This window comes from Mobula hypostoma, chromosome 7, assembly GCF_963921235.1.
Source record: "Mobula hypostoma chromosome 7, sMobHyp1.1, whole genome shotgun sequence".
NCBI classification, from domain to species: domain Eukaryota; kingdom Metazoa; phylum Chordata; class Chondrichthyes; order Myliobatiformes; family Myliobatidae; genus Mobula; species Mobula hypostoma.
In genome coordinates, this window is record NC_086103.1 from 87701180 (window position 1) to 87720894 (window position 19715).

A 19715-nucleotide genomic window follows, 5' to 3' on the forward strand; every position below is an offset into this window, starting at 1 on the left:
CTGATTGTGATAATCTTTGGAACATACCAATGATTTCAAAGCTGTCATATGTACTACCCAGCTTTTTGTTTTCTTTCTCTCATTGGGCATAAAGGACACAGACTTTAAAAATAATGTTCAGGATATGGGTGTCACTGTCCAGCACTTACTGACCATCACTTAGACTTTAAACAATTGCACAACTGTTGTGTTTTAATAGGATGTGCAAATATAAAGCAGTATTGTATAATAAAGTTCCAACCTGCTTATGTTAACACTACTTGGCCTGAGTAAACTTTGTTAATGTAAGAGGTTCTCAACATTACTGACTAAAGTTAATTGGATGGGGCATGCAGTCAGCATGTCCCTGTGTTTCTTTCATCATGCTTGAATGTCCAATAGGAAAGGTGGTATGCACACCAAGACCTCTATGCAACATGTATTATTGACTGCCAATTAAAACCACCACAGCCAGCTCAAGTCTGACAACACAGACAGGAACAATTAATTTCTATTTGCTATATCGAGGGTGCAAAAATCGGTACAGCACGCAGCATGATTTTTCAGCACAGCGTGTTTGTTCCAGCTGATTGAAAGAGCAATCCAATTAATACTTCTCCCCTGCCCTGAAAATGCCTCATTTACAAGTATATATCACTATTTTGCTACTTGAGTTTTCTCCTGAATCTGCTTTCACCATCCTTTTGGTCAAATCTTAACAACTCACTGTATAAAGTAATTTTACATTACACACTTTTGGAGTTTTTGTCCATTATATTAAATCTGTATATTTTGAATATTGATCTGACATCTCAGCTGTTATGGTATGATGAGGTCTATTCAGTGTCAAGGACACCTTCATGAGCTCTGTTAAATGGGACTTTCTAGGTTTAAATGTTACCTCAAATGTTAACTCGTGTTTCTTCCGACAGATATGGCCTGACCAGATGAGAGTTCTTTGCATTTTCTCCCCCTCAATTTGACAGGTAGTGAAGTCCCAGCTCAGCTGATGGATTCCACATGGAGTGGCACATTGCAACAGGTTGAGAAATTATTTGTGGCACTCGAGTAGTTGGGTGGTGTTGGCGAGGTGTGAGAGAGAAGACCTAATATTTCTGCAGCTTGCAGAGATGTTAAATGCCAGTATTTCAACTTTGATCTCTGACATTTCCCAGCATGTTCCTTCAACTTACATCACAAAACGTTTAGGTTATCCAAATATATCGCTTTGCTGTGATGTCATGTAACTGCACTCCAAAGAACCGCCTCCTAGCCCGTAATGTAGTTTGGATGTTGAAATACATGTATAACAGTGTCTTTCTTGTAGACTGTGCAGAGGCCTCTCTCCCTGTAACAACAAATTTTCCTATCCCTTGTGGGATACAATGGAGGATCTCAATTTATATGAAAAGATATGAAGACTGACCTATCTTCTATTATTATTTTGGCATCAGCATTGCCAAATTATCTCAAACAGAATTTGATAGACACTTTAGCCCAGGGTGAAATGTCAGCATGGATCTGTTAAAAGCAAGTCATATCTGACCAGCTGCACTGTGTTTCTGATGAAATATGTGAGGGTTGGAGTCATAAGGCTCAGCAACATCCTTTCAGCCCAATGTGGTCATGTCAACCATTAGAACACATCTACAGTAGTCCCATTTCCTAGTGCTTGGTCCATAGCCTTGGCAATTTAATTGTTTCTCTAGATATTTTGTAAATGTTGTGAAAGTCTCTGTCACCACCACCTAGCTGGACAGTTCATTCCAGAGTCCAAGCACTCTCTGAGTGAAAAGAAAGCTTCTTCAAATGCCCTCTAATCCTATTATCTCTTACTCTAAAACTAAATCCTCTAGTTTTGGAGGATTCAGTTTTGGAGGCAAAAAAACTAACTACCCTATCTATGCCCCTCACTAACGAGTTAATGAGGGAAATGTGTTTAATGCATAACTTGCAAAAGGGAATGTGATGCTTGTCTTCAAGGTTGAAGGGCATGAAATAGAAAGGATTGCAATGGGATGGGCAGAGTAATGAAAGAGTGCTTTTGAACTGGAGAGAGGTGTACAGTGCCTTTGCTCTTAACATATACTAATGAATTGAACGGAACACGTAGGATACAATTTCCAAAGTTATATTTTGCACAAAAGTTGTTAGAGGCATATGGAACTGGAAGGAGGATAGTAAAAAAAACTTTGGGATAGAAGCAGACTGGTGAAATGCAGGGATAGTTAGCAGATGAGTGCTAATGCTAAGAAATGAGAGGAGTTCATTTTGGAAGGAGCAATGAGAGAGGGCAATATGAACTGGAGGGTTACTAAAACAGATCTGCACAAGTTCACTAAAAGTTTAAGAGCAACACACGAGCTGCTGAAGGAACTTAGTGGACCAGACAGCATCTATGGAGGAAACTGGATAATTGACATTTCAGATTCAGATCATTCATCCAGACTGAGCAGTCTAAGACCATGATTAAAAAAGCACACCAGCTCCTGAACTTTATAAACAGAGGAATTGACTACAAGAGCAAAGAAGTTACTATTGTAAAACAGTATTTTAGCCACAACTCCAATTCTGACTATCAATCTTTAGGAAATAGATAAGGGTTTTCAAAAGAGTGTAGAGGAAACTTACTAAAATGATCCCAGTTCTTACTTACACAAATAGACCAGACAAGCTAGTGTTACTCTCCTTGGAACTGAGGATGTTCTGACATTGATGTGTATATTTGAAGTCATGAAGGATAAAGTACGCAGTATATGGAGAGAACCAGCTGATGTTGGTGGAGGGGTTAACAGCTCAGGAAGATTGAATTCAGATGATTGGTAAAAGGACAAAAAACAACATGAGGAATAATGCCTTATACTGCCAAGGATAGTAAGGAGGCAGATCTAATTATGTGTTCAAAAGGAAGCTGAATGAGTGGCTGAAAGGAAAGAATTTGTTGGGTTGAGGGGAGAAAGTGGGATCAACCAGAATGCTCTTGTATTGAGCTGCTATGGGCTTTGGGGAGTAAACATGGGAGGAAAGAGACTAGTAGGGGGCAGGGAAGATGTATAGTTGGCCATGTTCAAATTCTACGCTGTGCTGATCACCATTGGGTGTGCGACAATGGATTATAGCAGGTGAGGAAAGGCAACCTGGAACCCCACTCTGGGTCAGTGATTGCTCCTGGAAAATGCTTGCAAGTGGATGCTCAGCAGGTCTGAAGCCCTTGTGGTTCTTTTTTATTTTAAAGGTAAATTTAATTTATAATAAAAATACATGAAAGAAAAGCCTTTTACATTCATGGTCAATGCAGTCAAGAGTTAACTTCCTCATAACCATAACAACGTTGCCGCTCATTTGGCTCAGTTGGAAGATCAACTATTTCAGTGTTTGAGGGCTTCCAAAGTTCAAAGTAAATTTATTATCAAAGTACATATATGTGTCCATACACAACCCTGAGATTCATTTTCTTGCAGGCATACTCAGTAAATCCAATAGCCATAATAGAATCAACAAAAGACTGCATCAACAGGGCAGACAACCAGTGTGCAAAAGACAACAAACTAATAGAAAAAGAAAGAGAATAATTAAATAAATATATAAACAAGCAAACAAACAGACAAATAAATAAATAAATAAGCAATAAATATTGAGAAGATGAGATGACGGATCTTAAATCTATGGGAAAAATTCAATGATGAGGTAAGTGAAGCTGAGTGGTTATTCCCTTTGGTTCCGGAGCCTGATGATTGAGGGGTAGTAACTATTCCAGAATCTAGTAATGTGAGTTCTGAGACTCCTTCCTGATGGCAGCAGTGAGAAGAAAGCAAGATCTGGGTGGTGGGGGTCCCTGATGATGGATGCTGCTTTCCTGCGACAGCGCTCCATGTAGATATGCTCAATGGTGGGGAGGGCTTTACCTGTGATGGACTGGGCTGTATCCACTATTTTTGTAAGATTTTCTGTTTAAGGACATTGGCATTTCCATACCAGACTGAGAGGCAGTCAGTCAATATACTTTCAACCATAGATCTACAGAAATTTGTCAAAGTTTTAGATGTCATGCCGACGTTTCCAAACTCCTAAAGACTAGAGGAACTGCCATGCTTTCTTTGTAATTGCACTTGTTTGCTGGGTTCAGGCCAGGTCCTCTGGAATGATAACATCAAGAAATTTAAAGTTGTTGACCCTCCCCACTTCTGATTCCCCAATGAGGACCAGCTCAGGGACCTCCGGTTTCCTTCTCCTGAGGTCAATAATCAGATCCTTGATCTTGCTGACGTTAAGTAAGAGATTTTTTTTGTGGCACCACTCAGCCAGATTTTCAATCTCCCTCCTATTTGCTGATTCATCACCACCTAGCTATTCGGCTTATCTCAGTGATGTTGTCAGCACAATTAAATATGGCATTGGAGCTGTGCTTGGCCATACAGCTGTAAGTGTAAAGTGAGTAGAACAGGGGGCTAAGCACACTGCCTTGTGGTGATGGAGATCCCTACCCGATTCAGTCCCTCATATGTGCAGTAGCAGGAGCCTACACTCTGGTCTTTCCTGACAGAGCCTTTTCCTACCAAGCTTCAGTGCAGCCCTCAGCATATACTCCTGTGCCAGTCTGTGGCACTCCCTGACAGACATCTCTGTGCTGGCAGATCAACAAATTTCAGGTAGATCACAGAGTGCCTTTCACCAAGTTGATGTTGTTACAGCAACACTTGACGTCTGTCTCAGTGCATGGCGCTGGGAAAAGCCCATATATCAGGCAGTCCTCTGTTGTGCAGCTGTTTAGAATATTAGAGACAAGGATCCTAGCATTCTTTTCTGCACTCTGTTAGTCTGCAAAGAGGTGGGTGACTGTCTCTCTACTGCAACTGTCCCGAGGGCTGTGTGCATGGGATGAGGGAAAGGGGTTGAATAATACAGAAGGAACATCCTTTCAGCTCCTCAAGTTTGTTCTGCTCTTCTCTGCTCATATTTACATTAAATGCTTCGTCATTGAAAACAGCCCATCAGGGCACAGAGCCCAAAGGCAGCGGAAGCCCATGGGACAGGATGCTTAGATAAATCAACAACTTCAGCAGAGGAGAAACAGGAGGGAAATAGAGATGTGCTTTGGGCAACAACACAAGTGCTGCTGAAGCATGACAGAAGCCATGTTACCTACTCACACCTTTCAGTCAGCTCTTCATTAGTCATACCTTAATGGGTCTCTCTGCAGCAAAAACAGTGAATCCACTTGTTTCCTAACCAAATGGCAGGTTTTTGCCTATTTCTTGATCTGTTGTAATAGTAAATCTTCTTTTGGCAAGATTTCCTGAATAATACTGTCATTATTTACTACAGTTTCACTAGGAAAAACAATATATCCCCACTTCAAAATTAGATGATAAATCGGGGTTTGTACTATATTTTCAGTCTGAAACCCATTGCCTTCTGCTGCAGTGTTATCTTGCCAAAACATTTGAATCAGTTCAGTTTGTAAGGGCTAGAAAGGATTGAATGCATTCTCTGGAGGACCTGGAGTGAGAGAATCATTAAGGATGTTAATTCTATACAAGAAAACTGGGTTAGAAGTCTGGCACCTATGAATAGGACCAATGTTGATGCATTTTTTTCAGTTTTAACTAAGCAACGCCTTTGCAATTAATCTATAATTAGCAGAGATTAAAAGAGAAAGCAAAAATGCAAATGACAGGAAATCAAGAATCAAATGAGAAATTTCTGCCCTTTGTCTCTCCTGCTTTTGCTTTGAGCAAAGATTTCTCTGCTGATTTCATCTTCTTGTCTAAAGCTTCCCCAATTCTCTTCACTGCTCCCTCTGGTCCAATTGCTCACTCCAAATCATTTTATTGCACACTGCCACCCACAATATCAGCTGTGTTTCTCAAATCCTTTTACACACTAGTCTATCGTCCTCTCAATTTCTGGCTCCTGTTTATCAGCCAATGGCGCCAGTCATGATTCAGTTAGTTATAATCAGAAGTGTAGTTATGGATGAGTAACAAATGCAGGCACTGCTAATGAAAATATATTCCAAGAAAAAAGAAAATCATGAATGGAAAAATGACACAAATGTGGCTAACGAGAGAGAGGTTAAATAAAAGCAAAAGAGACGGCGTACAAGGAAGCAAAAATCAGTGTGAAAACTGAGGACTGGATGACTTTTAGAAACTTACAGAAGGAAACTAAGAAAGTCATTAGGAAAGAAAAGATTAATTATGAAAGGAAGTTGGCAATTAACATTAAAAAGGATACTAAGAGTTTTTTTAACTATCTGAAGAATAAAAGAGTGACACGGGTAGATATAGGACCGATTGAAAATGATGCTGGAGAAAGTATAATGGGTAACAAAGAAATGGCAGAGGAACTAAATGAGTATTTTGCATCAGTCTTCACAGTGGAAGACATTAGCAACATACCTGATAGCCGGAGGTCTCAGGGAATAGAATTAGGTACAGTCAAGATTACTAGAGAGAAAGTGCTTGGGAAACTTAATTAAATAAGAATAGATAAGTCTCCCGGACTGGATGAGGTGCACCCACAGGTTCTGAAGGCAGTGGCTTTGGGGATTGTGGAGGCATTGGAAATGATCTTCCAGGAATCAATAGACTCTGGCATGGTTCCAGAAGACTGGAAGGTTGAAAATGTAGTTCCGCTGTTTAAGAAAGGAGGGAGGCAGCAAAAAGAAAATTATAGTCTGACATCGGTAGTTGGAGTCAATCCTCAAGGACGGGGTTATGAAGTACCTTGAGGTGCATGACAAGATGGGCCCAAGCCAGCATGGTTTCATGAAGGGAAGATCCTGCCTCACCAACCTACCGGAATTTTTTGAGGTAATCTCAAATAAGATTGACAAGGGAGAGGCTGTGGATGTTGTGTATTTGGAATTTCAAAAAGCCTTCAATAAGGTGCTGCTTAATAAGATGAGAGCCCATGGAATTACTGGAAAGATATTGAAATGGGTGGAGCATTGGCTGTTAGGCAGAAAGCAAAGGATGGGAATATAGTGATCCTATTCTGATTGGTTGCTGGTTACTAGTGGTGTTCCGCAGGGTTCGGTGTTGGGGCCGCTTCTTTTTACAATATATATCGATGATTTAGATTATGGATTAAATGGTTTTGTGGCTAAATTTGCGGATGATACCAAGATAGGTGGAGGAGCAGGAAGTGTTGAAGAAACGGAAAGGTTGCAGAGAGACTTGGTCAGTTTAGGAGAGTGGGCAAAGAAATGGCAGATGAGATACAATGTTGAGAAATATACGGTTCTACATTTTGGAAGAAGAAATAATTGGGCAGATTATTATTTAGATGGGGAGAAAATTCAAAAATCGGAAGTGCAAAGGGACTTGGGGGTCCTCATGCAAGATACCCTAAAGGTTAACCACCAGGTTGGATTGGCAGTAAAGAAAGTGAATGCTTTGTTGGCATTCATTTCAAGAGGAATAGTGTATAAGGAGATGTTGATGATGCTCTATGGGGCACTGGTGAGACCTCATTTGGAATACTGTGTGCAGTTTTGGGCCCCCTATCTTAGAAGGGATGTACTGATGTTGGCGAGAGTTCAGAGAAGATTTACGAGGATGATTCCTGGAATGCAGGGGCTAACATGAGGAGCGTTTGTCGGCTCCTGGACTGTATTCATCAGAGCATAGAAGAATGAGAGGGGATCTCATAGAAACATTTCGAATGTTGAAAGGGTTGGACAGAGTAGATGTGGAAAGGCTGTTTCCCTTGGTGGGTGAGTCCAGGACAAGAGGCCACAGTCTTAGAATTAGAGGGTACCCATTTAAAACAGAGATGAGGAGCAATTTTTTTAGCCAGAGGGTTGTGGAGTTGTGGAATTCGTTACCACATACAGCTGTGGAGGCCGGCCATTGAGGGTGTTGAAGTAGGAGATTGATAGGTATCTAATTAGTCAGGGTACTAAGGGATATGGGGAAAAAGCCAGAAATTGGAACTAATGGGAGAATAGTTTAGCTCATGGTGGAGTGGCAGAGCGGACTTGATGGGCCGAATGGCCTACTTCTGCTCCTTTGTCTTGTGATCTTGTGACAGCCACATTCTCAAATGAATAAAATAAAATTCCAGGGACTTGAGCACAAAATCTAGGCTGTGAAATCAGTACAAGCAACAAGGAAGGTCCTGCATTATCTGTGGCACTGATGTCTAGATAGCAATAGTTAGGATGCTTTGAGATCTCATTTCATCAGTTTTAAAACACCTCAGATGTCCCAGGGGTATAAAACCTGTTAATGGATGCTGCCTGAGCTGCTGAGTTCCTTCAGCATTTTGTGCGTGTTACTCAAGTAAATGCAAGCATCTGTTTGTAAAATGCTGTCTTTCAATAACAAAAGGTGAAAGATTAGGTTGGGGACAGTGCACCCAAATATTGTTGATCCACTTTTGTGCAAGCTAGAAAAGTGGACTAAATCCTGCTGTTAAATCATCAACATGACGAAAGGCAATCTTTGGTCTGCCTGGAACTGGTTGGTCTTACACCATAGCAAGATGAGCACTGATTAAAGAGGCCACGTGAGTGGCACGGGTGATCTGTGATTCGAATACATTGACGTGCAGACACCATGTAAAGAAAGATGTGTTATGATTGCACTGGATTTCTTGTGTATGTACATCTGTATGAATGAAGTTCACTTCTGAAATAAAGTGGGAGAGAGCAAAACAAGTAAAAGAAACCTTGCTATGACCTTTGTTGAAAGGTAACATTCTATCTTATAATGGGAATTCATATAACTAGTTTTACAATACCTTCAGCTACATTGTAAGGAATAGAACTTCATCTCTCTGTTGAAATATACATGTAAGTCCTTGATGTTGAGGTTAGCACACAGTTATCCTGCTTAGCATTACCCTGTAGAGAGCTGGCTTGTTACAGCACTTGTGCTCCTCCAGTACAAACACAATTACAAACTACTCGTGCATTGTCAGGCTGGAATCCTCTTGGGAGTTCCTGCCATCTGCTGCCATGCCTCGGGCAATGGTTCAGAGTGGAAAGGCTGCCTGAAAGGACTGGTTCTGGGCGGGCTGGCATGACTGGTGCCTCTGCTCCGTGATGCTTCCTGGTGGGCCAGTGCTGGTGACTGCCATTGCCTCTCCTTGCTGTGTGCACAATGTGATTGCTCTCTGGTAACAAGCTCCCTAGGGTGGGAAATCCGACTGCAGACTAATGAAGAGGTAGGGAGACACCACCTTCTATCACATACAACAGGGGGTGATGGGAGAAATAGTAGCATCTGTATACGTGAACATATGGAGCAGATTCTGCCAGTCCCTAATGAGGGTTCACATTGCCCAGGGTGAATCCCTGTGCACGATATGTGCCAGCTGAGTGGCTGCACGGCCTGTCCGAAACCAAACCTGAGAAGCACCTTTTTTATGTACATTGCTGATGGACTGTAAGGTTCCAGAGAAAAGGAGGGCATGTCTAGTTATTATCCCCATGAATATCAGTGTCTGGCTCAGCTCTGGTGGGTATAAAAGTTGGGAATTTATGGTGCGATTGTACAGGACACTGGCAAGGCTGCACTTGGGAGCATCATGCTCAGTTTTGGTTGCCCTCCTATAGGAAAGATGTTATTAAACTGGAAAGAATGCAGAAAATACTTACAAGGATATTGCCAGGAATTGAGGGACTGAGATACTGGAAGAGGTTGAGAGAGAATGGACTGCCGGAGGAAGTGGCTGAGGCAGGTACTATTACAACTTTTAAAAGACAGTTGAACCAGCACATGGATAGGAAAGGTTTGGAAAGTTATGGGTCAAATATTAGCAAATGGGACTAGATTGGATGGGGAAACTTGGTCAACATGGATCAATTGGGCAAAGGTAAAAAGACTCTAATGGGAGTTATATACAGGCCTCCAAACAGTAGCCAGGATGTGGGGTAGAAATTACAATGGGAGTGGAAAAGGCAATTATCATGAAGGATTTCAACATGCAGGTAGATTGGGAAAATTAGGTTGGTGCTGGATCCCAAGTGAAGAAATTTGCAGAATGTCTATGAGATAGCTTTTCAAAGCAGCTTGTGGTTGAGGCCACTAAGGAAAATGAAATTCTGGATTGGGTGCCATGCAATGAACCTGATTTGATTAGGGAGCTTAAGGTAAAAGAACTCTTAGGAGTCAGTACTCATAATGTGATAGAATTAATCCTGCAGCTTCGAGGGAGAAACTAAAATCAGATATCTCAGTATTACAATGCAGTAAAGGGAATTACAGAGGCATGAGAGAGGAGCTGGCCAAAGTTGATTGGAAGGGGACACAAGCAAGGATGACAGCAATGGCTGAGTTTCTGGAAACAATTCAGAATGCACAGGACAGATACATCTCAAAGAAGAAGCTACTCTAAAGGGAGGATAAAGTAACGGCAGCTGCAAGGGAAGTCAAATCAGTATAAAAGCAAAAGAGAAAGTGTATAATATAGTAAAAAGTAGTGTGAAGTTTGAGGATTGGGAAGCTTTTAAAAATCAAAGAAGCCAACTAAAAAAGCCATCAGGATATAAAAGATGAATTATGAAGGTTTGCTAGCCAATAATATGAAAGAGGATACCAAAGGTTTTCTCAGATATATACAGAGTAAGACAGAGGAGTGTGTAGATATCGGACTGCTGATTTCAGATATCATGGTAATGGGGTCAGAGAAATGGCAAGAACTTACCAAGTATTTTGCGTCAGTTGTCACTGTGAAGACACCAGTAGTTTACCTGAAATTCGAGAGTTTTGGAGGGGATGAAGCAAGTAAATTGCTTAGGAAGCCAAAAGGTCTGAAGGTAGATAAGTCACCTGGACCAGATTGACTACACCTCAGGGTTCTGAAAAGGGTAGCTGAAGAGATTATGGAGGTATTAGTAATAATCTTTCAAGAATCACTAGATCCTGAAACAGTTCCAGAGGACTGGAAAATTACAAATGTCACTCCATTCTTTAATGAGGTGGGGGGGGGGGAGGGAGAAGGGAAAAACAGGAAAGTATAGGCTAGTTAGCCTGACTTCAGAGATTGGGAAGATGTTGGAGTCGATTACTAAGGATGAGGTTTTGGGAAGTCAGCACGGTTTCTTAAGGGGAACTCTTACCTGACAACTCATTCTTTGAGGAAATAACAGGCAGGATAGACAAAGGAGAGTCAGTGGATGTTGCTTACTTGACATTCAGAAGGCCTTCGATAAGGTGCAGTACATGAGGCTGCTTATCAAGATAAGAGCCCATGGTATTACAAAAAAGATACTAACATAGAAGATTGGCTGATTGATAGAGGCAAAGAGTGGAAATAAAGGAGGGGGATTGGTGACTAGTGATGCTCCACAAGGGCCAGTGTTGGCACCACTTCTTTTCAAGTTATATGTAAATGATTTGGACAATGAAATTGATGGCTCTGTGGCTAGGTTTGTGGATGATACAAAGATAGGTGGAAGGGCAGGTCATGTTGAGGAAGCAGGAAGTCTGCAAAAGGACTTTGATAGAATAAGAGAATGGGCAAAGAAGTGACAGATGGAATATAGTGTAGTGAGGTGTATGGTCATGCACTTTGATAGAAGGAATAAAGGAATATGTTCAGAAATTCAGAAATCAGAGGTGAAAAGCAATTTGGGAGTCCTTGTGCAGGATTCCCTAAAGGTTAACTTGCAGGTTGAGTTGGTGCCAAGGAAAGCAAATGCAATGTTAGCATTCATTTCAAGAGGACTATGATGTAATGCTGAGGATTTATAAGGCATTGGTCTGACCACACTTGGAGTACTATGAGCAGTTTTGGGCCCTTTATTCAATAAATGATGTGCTGGCATTGGAGAGAGACCAGAGGAGGCTTGTGAGAATGATCCCGTGAATGAAAGGGTTAATGTATAAGGAACATTTGATGGCTCTGGTCTTGTACTCACTGGTGCTTGGAAGAATGACGAAGCATCTCATTGAAACACATCAAAAATTGGAAGTCCTGGATAAAGTGAATGTGGCAACGATGTTTTCCATAGTGGGGGAGTCTAGGACCGGAGGGCACAGCCTCAGAATACAAGGACATCTCTTTACAACAGAGATGAGGAGGAATTTCTTTAGCCAGAGGGTGGTGAATCTGTTGAATTAGTTGCCACAGAGAGCTGTGAAGGGCAAGTCATCGGGTATATTTAAAGCGGATGTTGATAGCGTTGGCCAGAAAGAATGACAATCTACAAATCAGTGAATTCAAATGAATCAAGGACAGTGGAAGCAGTCTTTGTTCTTGCTGCATGCTTGGGGATGGAGGCTGCCATTTTGTGAAGACACTCTATTCTGCATTTTGTGAGCTTGACATGCTGGGCTTGATCAATGTTTTAAAGAAGACACAATGATTCTTCAGGTAACCTGCTGGACTGAAGATAATTTCTAAATAAGAAAACCAAACTCTTGGGTACTCTTTATTCCCTTCAAAAGTAAAACTATGCAATACACCACTTGAATTATCTGTTTCTTTGCTACTATGAAACCCTGGCATGTTGTTTTAAGAGTCCATGCATAGTAGGTTTGTGAGTGTTGGGGTTGATGCCTGCCTGAAGTGAGTTGAGCTCATTGCTGATTGAGAACAAAGAGCCATAAATTATCGACTGTCACTTGATGGGAAGAGGGCAATAAATTGATGCTGGCTTGGAGCAGAGCCAATAACAAGGTGTTAAAGGACAGACACATGGCCTCTGGCCAATGACACTGGAATGCGATATTTGAATTGATAAGGAATGGATATAAAAGTGGATGCTTTGTGTGTGCTTGTAGCAGCAACTTCGAAGAATAACCATTGCAGATACAAGCGTAAGTAACCCTGTGTGAAACATGTCGCGAGTGAATTGAGACAACGAGGAACGCCTGGCCAGTGTAAACTCCCTTGCCCGGGTAATACCTTTGCTATTGTTTGACTGTTCAGGAGAGTCAGGGATACTTAGTGGGTGTGCGCACAAGGTATTTAGAGTATGAATTCACATACTTGTTAGTTTGAACAATAAAGGTACTCGTCAGTAAATACAGATCTCTCTGTGCCTCACTAAGCATCATTGTTAAGTAGAAGTAGTAGTTTTTTTACAATAGTAAGGGTAAAGATTATGGGGAGAAGCAAGGAGATTGGGGTTAAGAAGCAGAATAAATCAGCCATAATGGACTGGCTGAGCAGACTTGATGGGAGCTGATCTACCTAATTCTGCTCCTAAGTCTTACTGTTGTATTATAGGGCATGTTTATATATAGCTGGTGCATATACTGGTTACAAAAGAAAGGAGCTTAGTTATATCTGTATTTTTATTATTTATATGAAGTCCTCTCCCTTGACTTTCATGAATGTGAACATAATTATTTTCTATATTTCACTTTTTTCTCTGACTGTGGTTCAAAAAAATACCCTCATTGACAGTTTTATTTGATTTTTATTTTCTTCCAGCTTTGCAATACAGAACCTATAAAATAGCATTTAACCCATCAGACAAGCCAGGAGAGCAAAGAGCTGAATTTCACTGCCTGCTCTCCATCCATACCTCTACTGTTTTTATTCCTTCAGGTAATTATTAAATTCCCTCGGAAAAGTTAAAATTGAATCTGCTTCCCCTACGTCTGTCAGGCAGTGCGCTTAAGATCACAACAGCTCAATGTAACAAGACTCCTCAAATCTCATTTCTCAGTATGTTTAATTCAATTAAAAAACATGCATGAGTTATGCGGATAATACACACTAATATATTCTAAACATCTGGCTGTACAATATACTCTAATCACTGTACATGATATATGTGCTTCACTTTAAATGTTGCATTTATTTATTGGAATGGTTTATTGATTAAGAAAAAAAATCGCAACTTTCATTTACTTGGTATCTCCATAAACTATGAATGATAAAACACTAAAAATAGTGATCTAGTGAGACACGAGATCCTTTAATAATATTCTTCATCTGACGGGGTAGAATGATAAACATTGCTAATATTTTTGAACAATGATAATTAAGCCTCAGGTTCTTGCAGTAGAGAACAAGGAGCTTATTACAAATAACCCTATCTGAATTAGTGTGCAAATGTTCTATGTTTTGCTTCTCTTTCTGTTCTATTATCATCTGCTTTTTTACATCCTTACTTTTCTCATCATCATTCCGTTCTTCTCACCTTCCCTTTGTTCTTTTCTTCCCCACTGCTTTTTCCTCTAGCTTTTAAATGGTTAATCACCAACATCTTACATTTCTGAAAGCTCCTCACTTTGCTACTCCACACTTCCCACTTGATCTGAACCTTTACTGCTTTTCATTTTTGGTGTCGTGTAACTGTTGATCCAGTAGTTCATCCCATCTCATTTATTTACTACAACACAGGGGGCAGCCATTTAGACAACTGATCTATCCCATTTCTCAGCAGACCAATCAATCAGTCCCATTCCTTCTCCCCTTATATCCTTGGACCAATGCAACTTATCCTCTTTTACATTCCATCAACTCTCCTTTGATTCTTTAGCCATACACTGATGGTAATTCGATTAAAGTCTGTCACGAGCCTTGTGGCCCATCAGGCCGGTGTTTATGCCGGTTTCTGTGGCGTGAAGCGACTGAGAGTACGAGGCTGCCCCCTGGATAGGATCCAGGATGGTTATTTGAAGGAGTTAGATAACCTAGCAGCCTATCTTTCAGGATGGGATCTAAGAGGACATCAGAGCACTCAGAGGAAACCACTATCCATAGGAAGAATGTGCAAACGACACATATGCGATGCCAGAGATCATAATTGAATTTTGGAGCTGAAGCTGAAAGACAGTGACTCTGAAAGAGGTGCCACTGTGCCATGTTTCTTTAGGAGAATGCAGCTGGTCAGTTGTGGCTGTGATTGAGACCAAGAGCGCCACTGGGGGGAGTGGATTATACCTGCACATCAACCTCTTATAACCCACATCTTGCAACGGTCGCCACAAAGATCTTAACTGAGATGGTCGTATACAACCCAAACCACCAGCAAGTGTTGTAGTGAAAGAATGAGATGGGTACTCACGCTTGGAGTGCTTGTCACACAGTGCTGAGGCCCGCATGTCACACAGTCGGATTGTTCCTTTACTGCTGCTGTACACAAACATATTACAGTGATGCGGGTGGAATTCTGCTGCTGTTATCACCTCTGTCAACTCCTCCATGTTGGCAGGCTTTATATCTACAATGTCTGAAAAACCATGGATTAAGGCAGCTACAGGACTCACGTAAAATGTCAGATTTCCAGGTACAATGTTACGTTCTACCCCTGTACCCTTAGTGCACTTCTTACACTGATAGATTCTTAGAGCAATGGAAATCTAAACCTCTGCAGTAACTCTAAACCTCCTTCCATCACTGAGCCGGTGATATTAAACCTGATTCTGACACTACCTCTGATGTGCCTCTTAACTGGAACCCTGGGAAAGATGCCCCGTGATTCTATTCAAAGCTATTTTCACCATTTTCAAAGAAGCATAATTTTTACAAAGGCACAGTCCTCCTCATGTTCTCATTCTATTCATGGCTCTTCAGTCTCTTTGCAATTTTTCTTAGAGGTTCTCCATCTAAACTGCCAGTAATGGCCCTACCACTCGTTGTCTAGCATGTCAATCCTCATAGTGGACCAACTTCCCTAAGCCAGAGGGATGGTGGATAACTATTTGGTTGAATAAATCAGTTTCCCAAGCTTTATTCTATCAGAATTTGAATCATATTTATTATCACCGAATTACATGATGTGAAATTTGTTTTGTGACAGCAGTACATAATGACATAAAATTACAATATATGGTGCAAAAATAAATAGTGCAAAAAACAATTCAAAAATCTGATGGCAGAGGAGAGAGAAGCTGTTTCTGAATTGTTGAATAAGGGTCTTTCATATCGCTTCTCCCTGATGTTAGTGAGCATGAATCGAATGAGAAGGGCCCTTAGTGATATATGCAAATTTTTGCGGCACTGCCTTTTGGAGATGTCCTCGATGGTGGGAAGGAATGTGCTTGTGATGGACTGAGCCAGAACCTTCTGCAGCCTATTGTGATCCTGTGCATCGGAGACAACATACATAGACAACATCGGAGACTCTCTCTCTCTCTCACAGGGGGTTATCTGTACACTAACCAGCGTCTCTCAGTCCCTCTCTCCCTCAGAAGGACATCTCCAGACTCACTGGGATCTCTCAGTCACTCTCTCTCCAGTAACTAGAATATAAAAGCAAGGGCGTAGTGTCGAGGCTTTATAAAATACTGGTGCTGTCAGCACTTTTGGGCCCCTAATCAGAAAAAAGGATACACTGACATTGGAGAGGGTTCGAAGGAGGTTCACGAACATGATTCCAGGATTGAAAGGTTTGTCACATGAGGAGCATTAGATGGCTTTGAGCCTCTACTCACTGAAATTCAGAAGGATGCGGGGGGGGGGGGGGCAGTCCTCATTGAAATCTATCAGATGTTGAAAGGCCTTGTTAAAATAGATGTTTCTTTTGGTGGGAGAGCGTGACCAGAGGACACAGCTTCAGAATAGAGAGACATCCTTTTAGAATGGAGATGAGGAGGAATTTCATTAGCCAGAGAGTGGTGAATCTGTGGAATTCATTGCCACAGGCAGCTGTGGAGGCCAAGTCATTGGGTATACTTAAGGCAGAGACTGATAGATTCTTGATTAGTCAGGGTATGAAGGGATACAGGGATAAATCAGGAGATTGGGGCTGATAGGGAAAGGGATCAGCCATGATGGAATAGTGGAGTAGACTCGATGGGCAAAATGGCCTAATTCTGCTCCAATACTTTATGGTCTCATGTGCAGAGCAGATGCCATACCAATCTGTTATGTATCCAAACAGAATATTTTCTATGGTACATGGTAAGAGTTGACAGGGACATGCTAAATTTCTTTAGCGTCCTGAGGAAGTAGAGACACTTGTGAGCTTTCCTGGCCGTGCCATCTACATGGTTGGACCAGAAAAGGTAATTGGCGATGTTCACACCTGGAAACGTGAAGCTCTCAACCCTCTAAACCTCAACACCTTTGATATAGACAAGAGAATGTGCACCACCCCCATTTCTGAAGTCAATGGCCAGCTCTTTTGTTGACATTGAGGGAAAGGTTGTTGTCACAACACCGTGTCACTAAGCTCTCTATCTCCTTACTGTACTCTGACTCTTAGTTATCTGAGGTGTGGCCCACTACAGTGGTATCATTTTCAATCTGCAACATGTGCATTTTCGAGATGTGGGAGGAAACTGGAGCACCAAAGAGATAGTCATAAGGAGAAAGTATAAAATTCACATGAACAACATCCAATATCAGGAACAAAGCCAGAGTGCTGTGCAGGTGCAGTGAAGCAACAGCTCTACAACCTGTACCATTGGCTTTGGGAAGGTGGTACACACTGAAGATGGAATGCTGGCTGACCAATGTTAGTGCAGTTGCAGGTATGAGGGTAGATGGTGGAACCTGCATGAAAGCTTGCCATTAGACTGGAGAATCCTAAATAGAGAGATAATGGAGATAACTGTGCCTCTGTCAAAATGATGTTCTTTCCAAACAAGCAAAAATCGCTGCAAATAAAAGTGATGGCAACTTCTCTGCTGATGTTTCGCTCCAACTAGAGAGCTATAACCCATATATTCAAATCAAGCTTAAGGAAGATCTTGTCCTGATCTATACCTGAGTTCTGCAAGTTCTGTGTGATGAGGAAGTAGTGATCCAATTGCTCCTCATACTGGGTCTGAAAAGACCAGTGCCAGATAGAATGTAACCAATTGTCAAGGGATCAGCATCAATAATTGCCCATATCAACCAGAGGTTGTCACTGATTTGAATTGGACCTTCATACCACACTGGGTCAGCATAGTAAGGGGTTGTATGGATAAGTCGCCATCTCTTCTCACCCAAATGCCTCTCTTTCCCTTTGGAAAGTTTTCACTTCTATTTTGTAAAAAAAAAGTTTCTGTTTAAAAAAATTACTTTTAACTTTTATTAAGATATTTACAAATTTCTCATATTAAAATGTGACTATCCTTGTCCAGGATGCTCTCCAGCCCCTGGGGTGCCCAAACATTCTGAAAAGCCTCCCAAGAGCCAGTAAACATGGAGTCAGGATTTCAAGAGTTATAGAGTTCTGTGAATATACTAGACATTAATTGAAACAAGAACCAGTTTTCAGTTTTTAATGTAAATTACAAGCAGTAACCCATCTGAAATTAAAAGGGCAGCTTTGTAAGTAAACAACAGTCTACAACACACAGACTACTAGCCCATAGCAGGAGGCTGAATGCACAAAGAGACATGGTTTGTAAAGTGTAGTGAACAGTTGTAAGGTGTTGGGGATAGAGAGGGGAGTGAGGAGTCAGATTAGGGTTTAGAGACAGGGATGTGGAGGAATCAGACAACAGGCGTCCGCTCTGTGTTCAAAGTCCATCGTCGTGGTAGGGTAATGAAGGACAATCAGAGTCCAGGCCTTCACTCTGTGCTTGGAAGCCAGCGATGTGGATGGGTGATGAAGGACATTGTGAATTTCAGGCTGTTTGAAGTCGGTGGGTCTGAGGTTGGATGTCCGTGCAAACAAAAGGCATGAAGACCAGTCAATCGACGAGCCTGGAGTTCGGGGTCCTGTCATCGGCTAGTCTGGCATCTACACTGAAGATTGAAGCCCAAAGGTCAAGTGGAAGTCTGGGAGTAAAAGCCTGGAGACTGGAGGCCTGTCCTAGAGTTGGAGGTGTGTGTGTGTGAGTGTGTGTGTCTGTGAGTACGTGTGTGTGTGTGTGTGTGTGTGTGTGTGTGTGTGTGTGTGTGTGTGTGTCTCTGTGGGTGTGTGTGTGGGTTGCGCATGTGTGTCTCTGTGGGTGAGTGTGTGTATGTGTGAGTGTCTGTGGGTGTGTGTGTGTCTGTGAGTGTGTGAGTGTGTGTCTCTCTGTGGGTGTGTGTGTATCTGCATCGGTGTGTGTGTGTGAGGGCGTGTGTCTCTGTGGGTGTGTGTGTGTCTATGAGTGTGTGTGCGTGTGTCTGTGGGTGTGTGTGTATCTGTGAGTGTGTGTGTCTCTGTGGGTGTGTGTGTGTCTCTGTCTGTGTGTCTCTGTGGGTGACTCTATGTGTGTGTGTCTGTCTGTCTCTGTGCGCGTGTGTGTGTGTGTGTGTGTCTGTGTTTGTGTGTGTTTCTGTTGGTGAGTGTGTGCGCGTGTGTGTGTGTGTGATTGTGAGTGTGTGTCTGTGAGTGTGTGTGTCTGTGTGGGTTTGTGTGTGTCTGTCTGTGTGTCTCTGTGGGTGAGTGTGTATGTGTGTGTGTCTGTCTGTCTGTCTGTCTCTGTGCGTGTGTGTGTGTCTGTGTTTCTGTGGGTGAGTATGTGCGCATGTGTCTGTCTCTGTGTGTGTGAGTGTGTAAGGGGGTTGTTTTGCTGTTACTATTTTGTTGCTTGTTGTGTTCTGCGTTGTTCTGCCAAGCATTGTGGGCAGACTATGTTGGCGCTGGAATATGAGGAGTCACTTGCAGGAGACCCAGCACATCCTTAGTTGTGTTGGTGTTATTGCAATACAACGTTGCATTTCACTGTACGTTTCAAAACAGGCTGATGAAGAGGTCCCCCAACCAACACTCCCACCACCACTCCATGAACTATGTGCCAGAAGGTCAGGACTATATGACTTAAGTGCAAACACATATGCATGCATTACTAAATGACAATAAAAGAGAACTGTGTGTCTTCATAATCTAATCTAATCTAAGTGCAACCAGAATTTGAGAAATATCCCTTTCAAATACTCAAAGGGGGGCTGCAACCTCC

The 19715-nt window shown here is 41.9% G+C and overlaps 1 protein-coding gene across 3 annotated transcripts in view; it reads right to left on the minus strand.

Moving 5' to 3' along the window:
* LOC134349421 (serine/threonine-protein phosphatase 2A 55 kDa regulatory subunit B beta isoform) overlaps positions 1–19715 on the minus strand; it is a 405433-nt gene that overhangs the window by 40227 nt on the left and 345491 nt on the right. For all 3 annotated transcript variants that reach the window (XM_063053700.1, XM_063053698.1, XM_063053701.1), the window contains exon 6: positions 14957–15121. In XM_063053700.1, coding sequence (XP_062909770.1) covers positions 14957–15121 — 165 coding nt within the window. The remainder of the gene's footprint in view (positions 1–14956; positions 15122–19715) is intronic.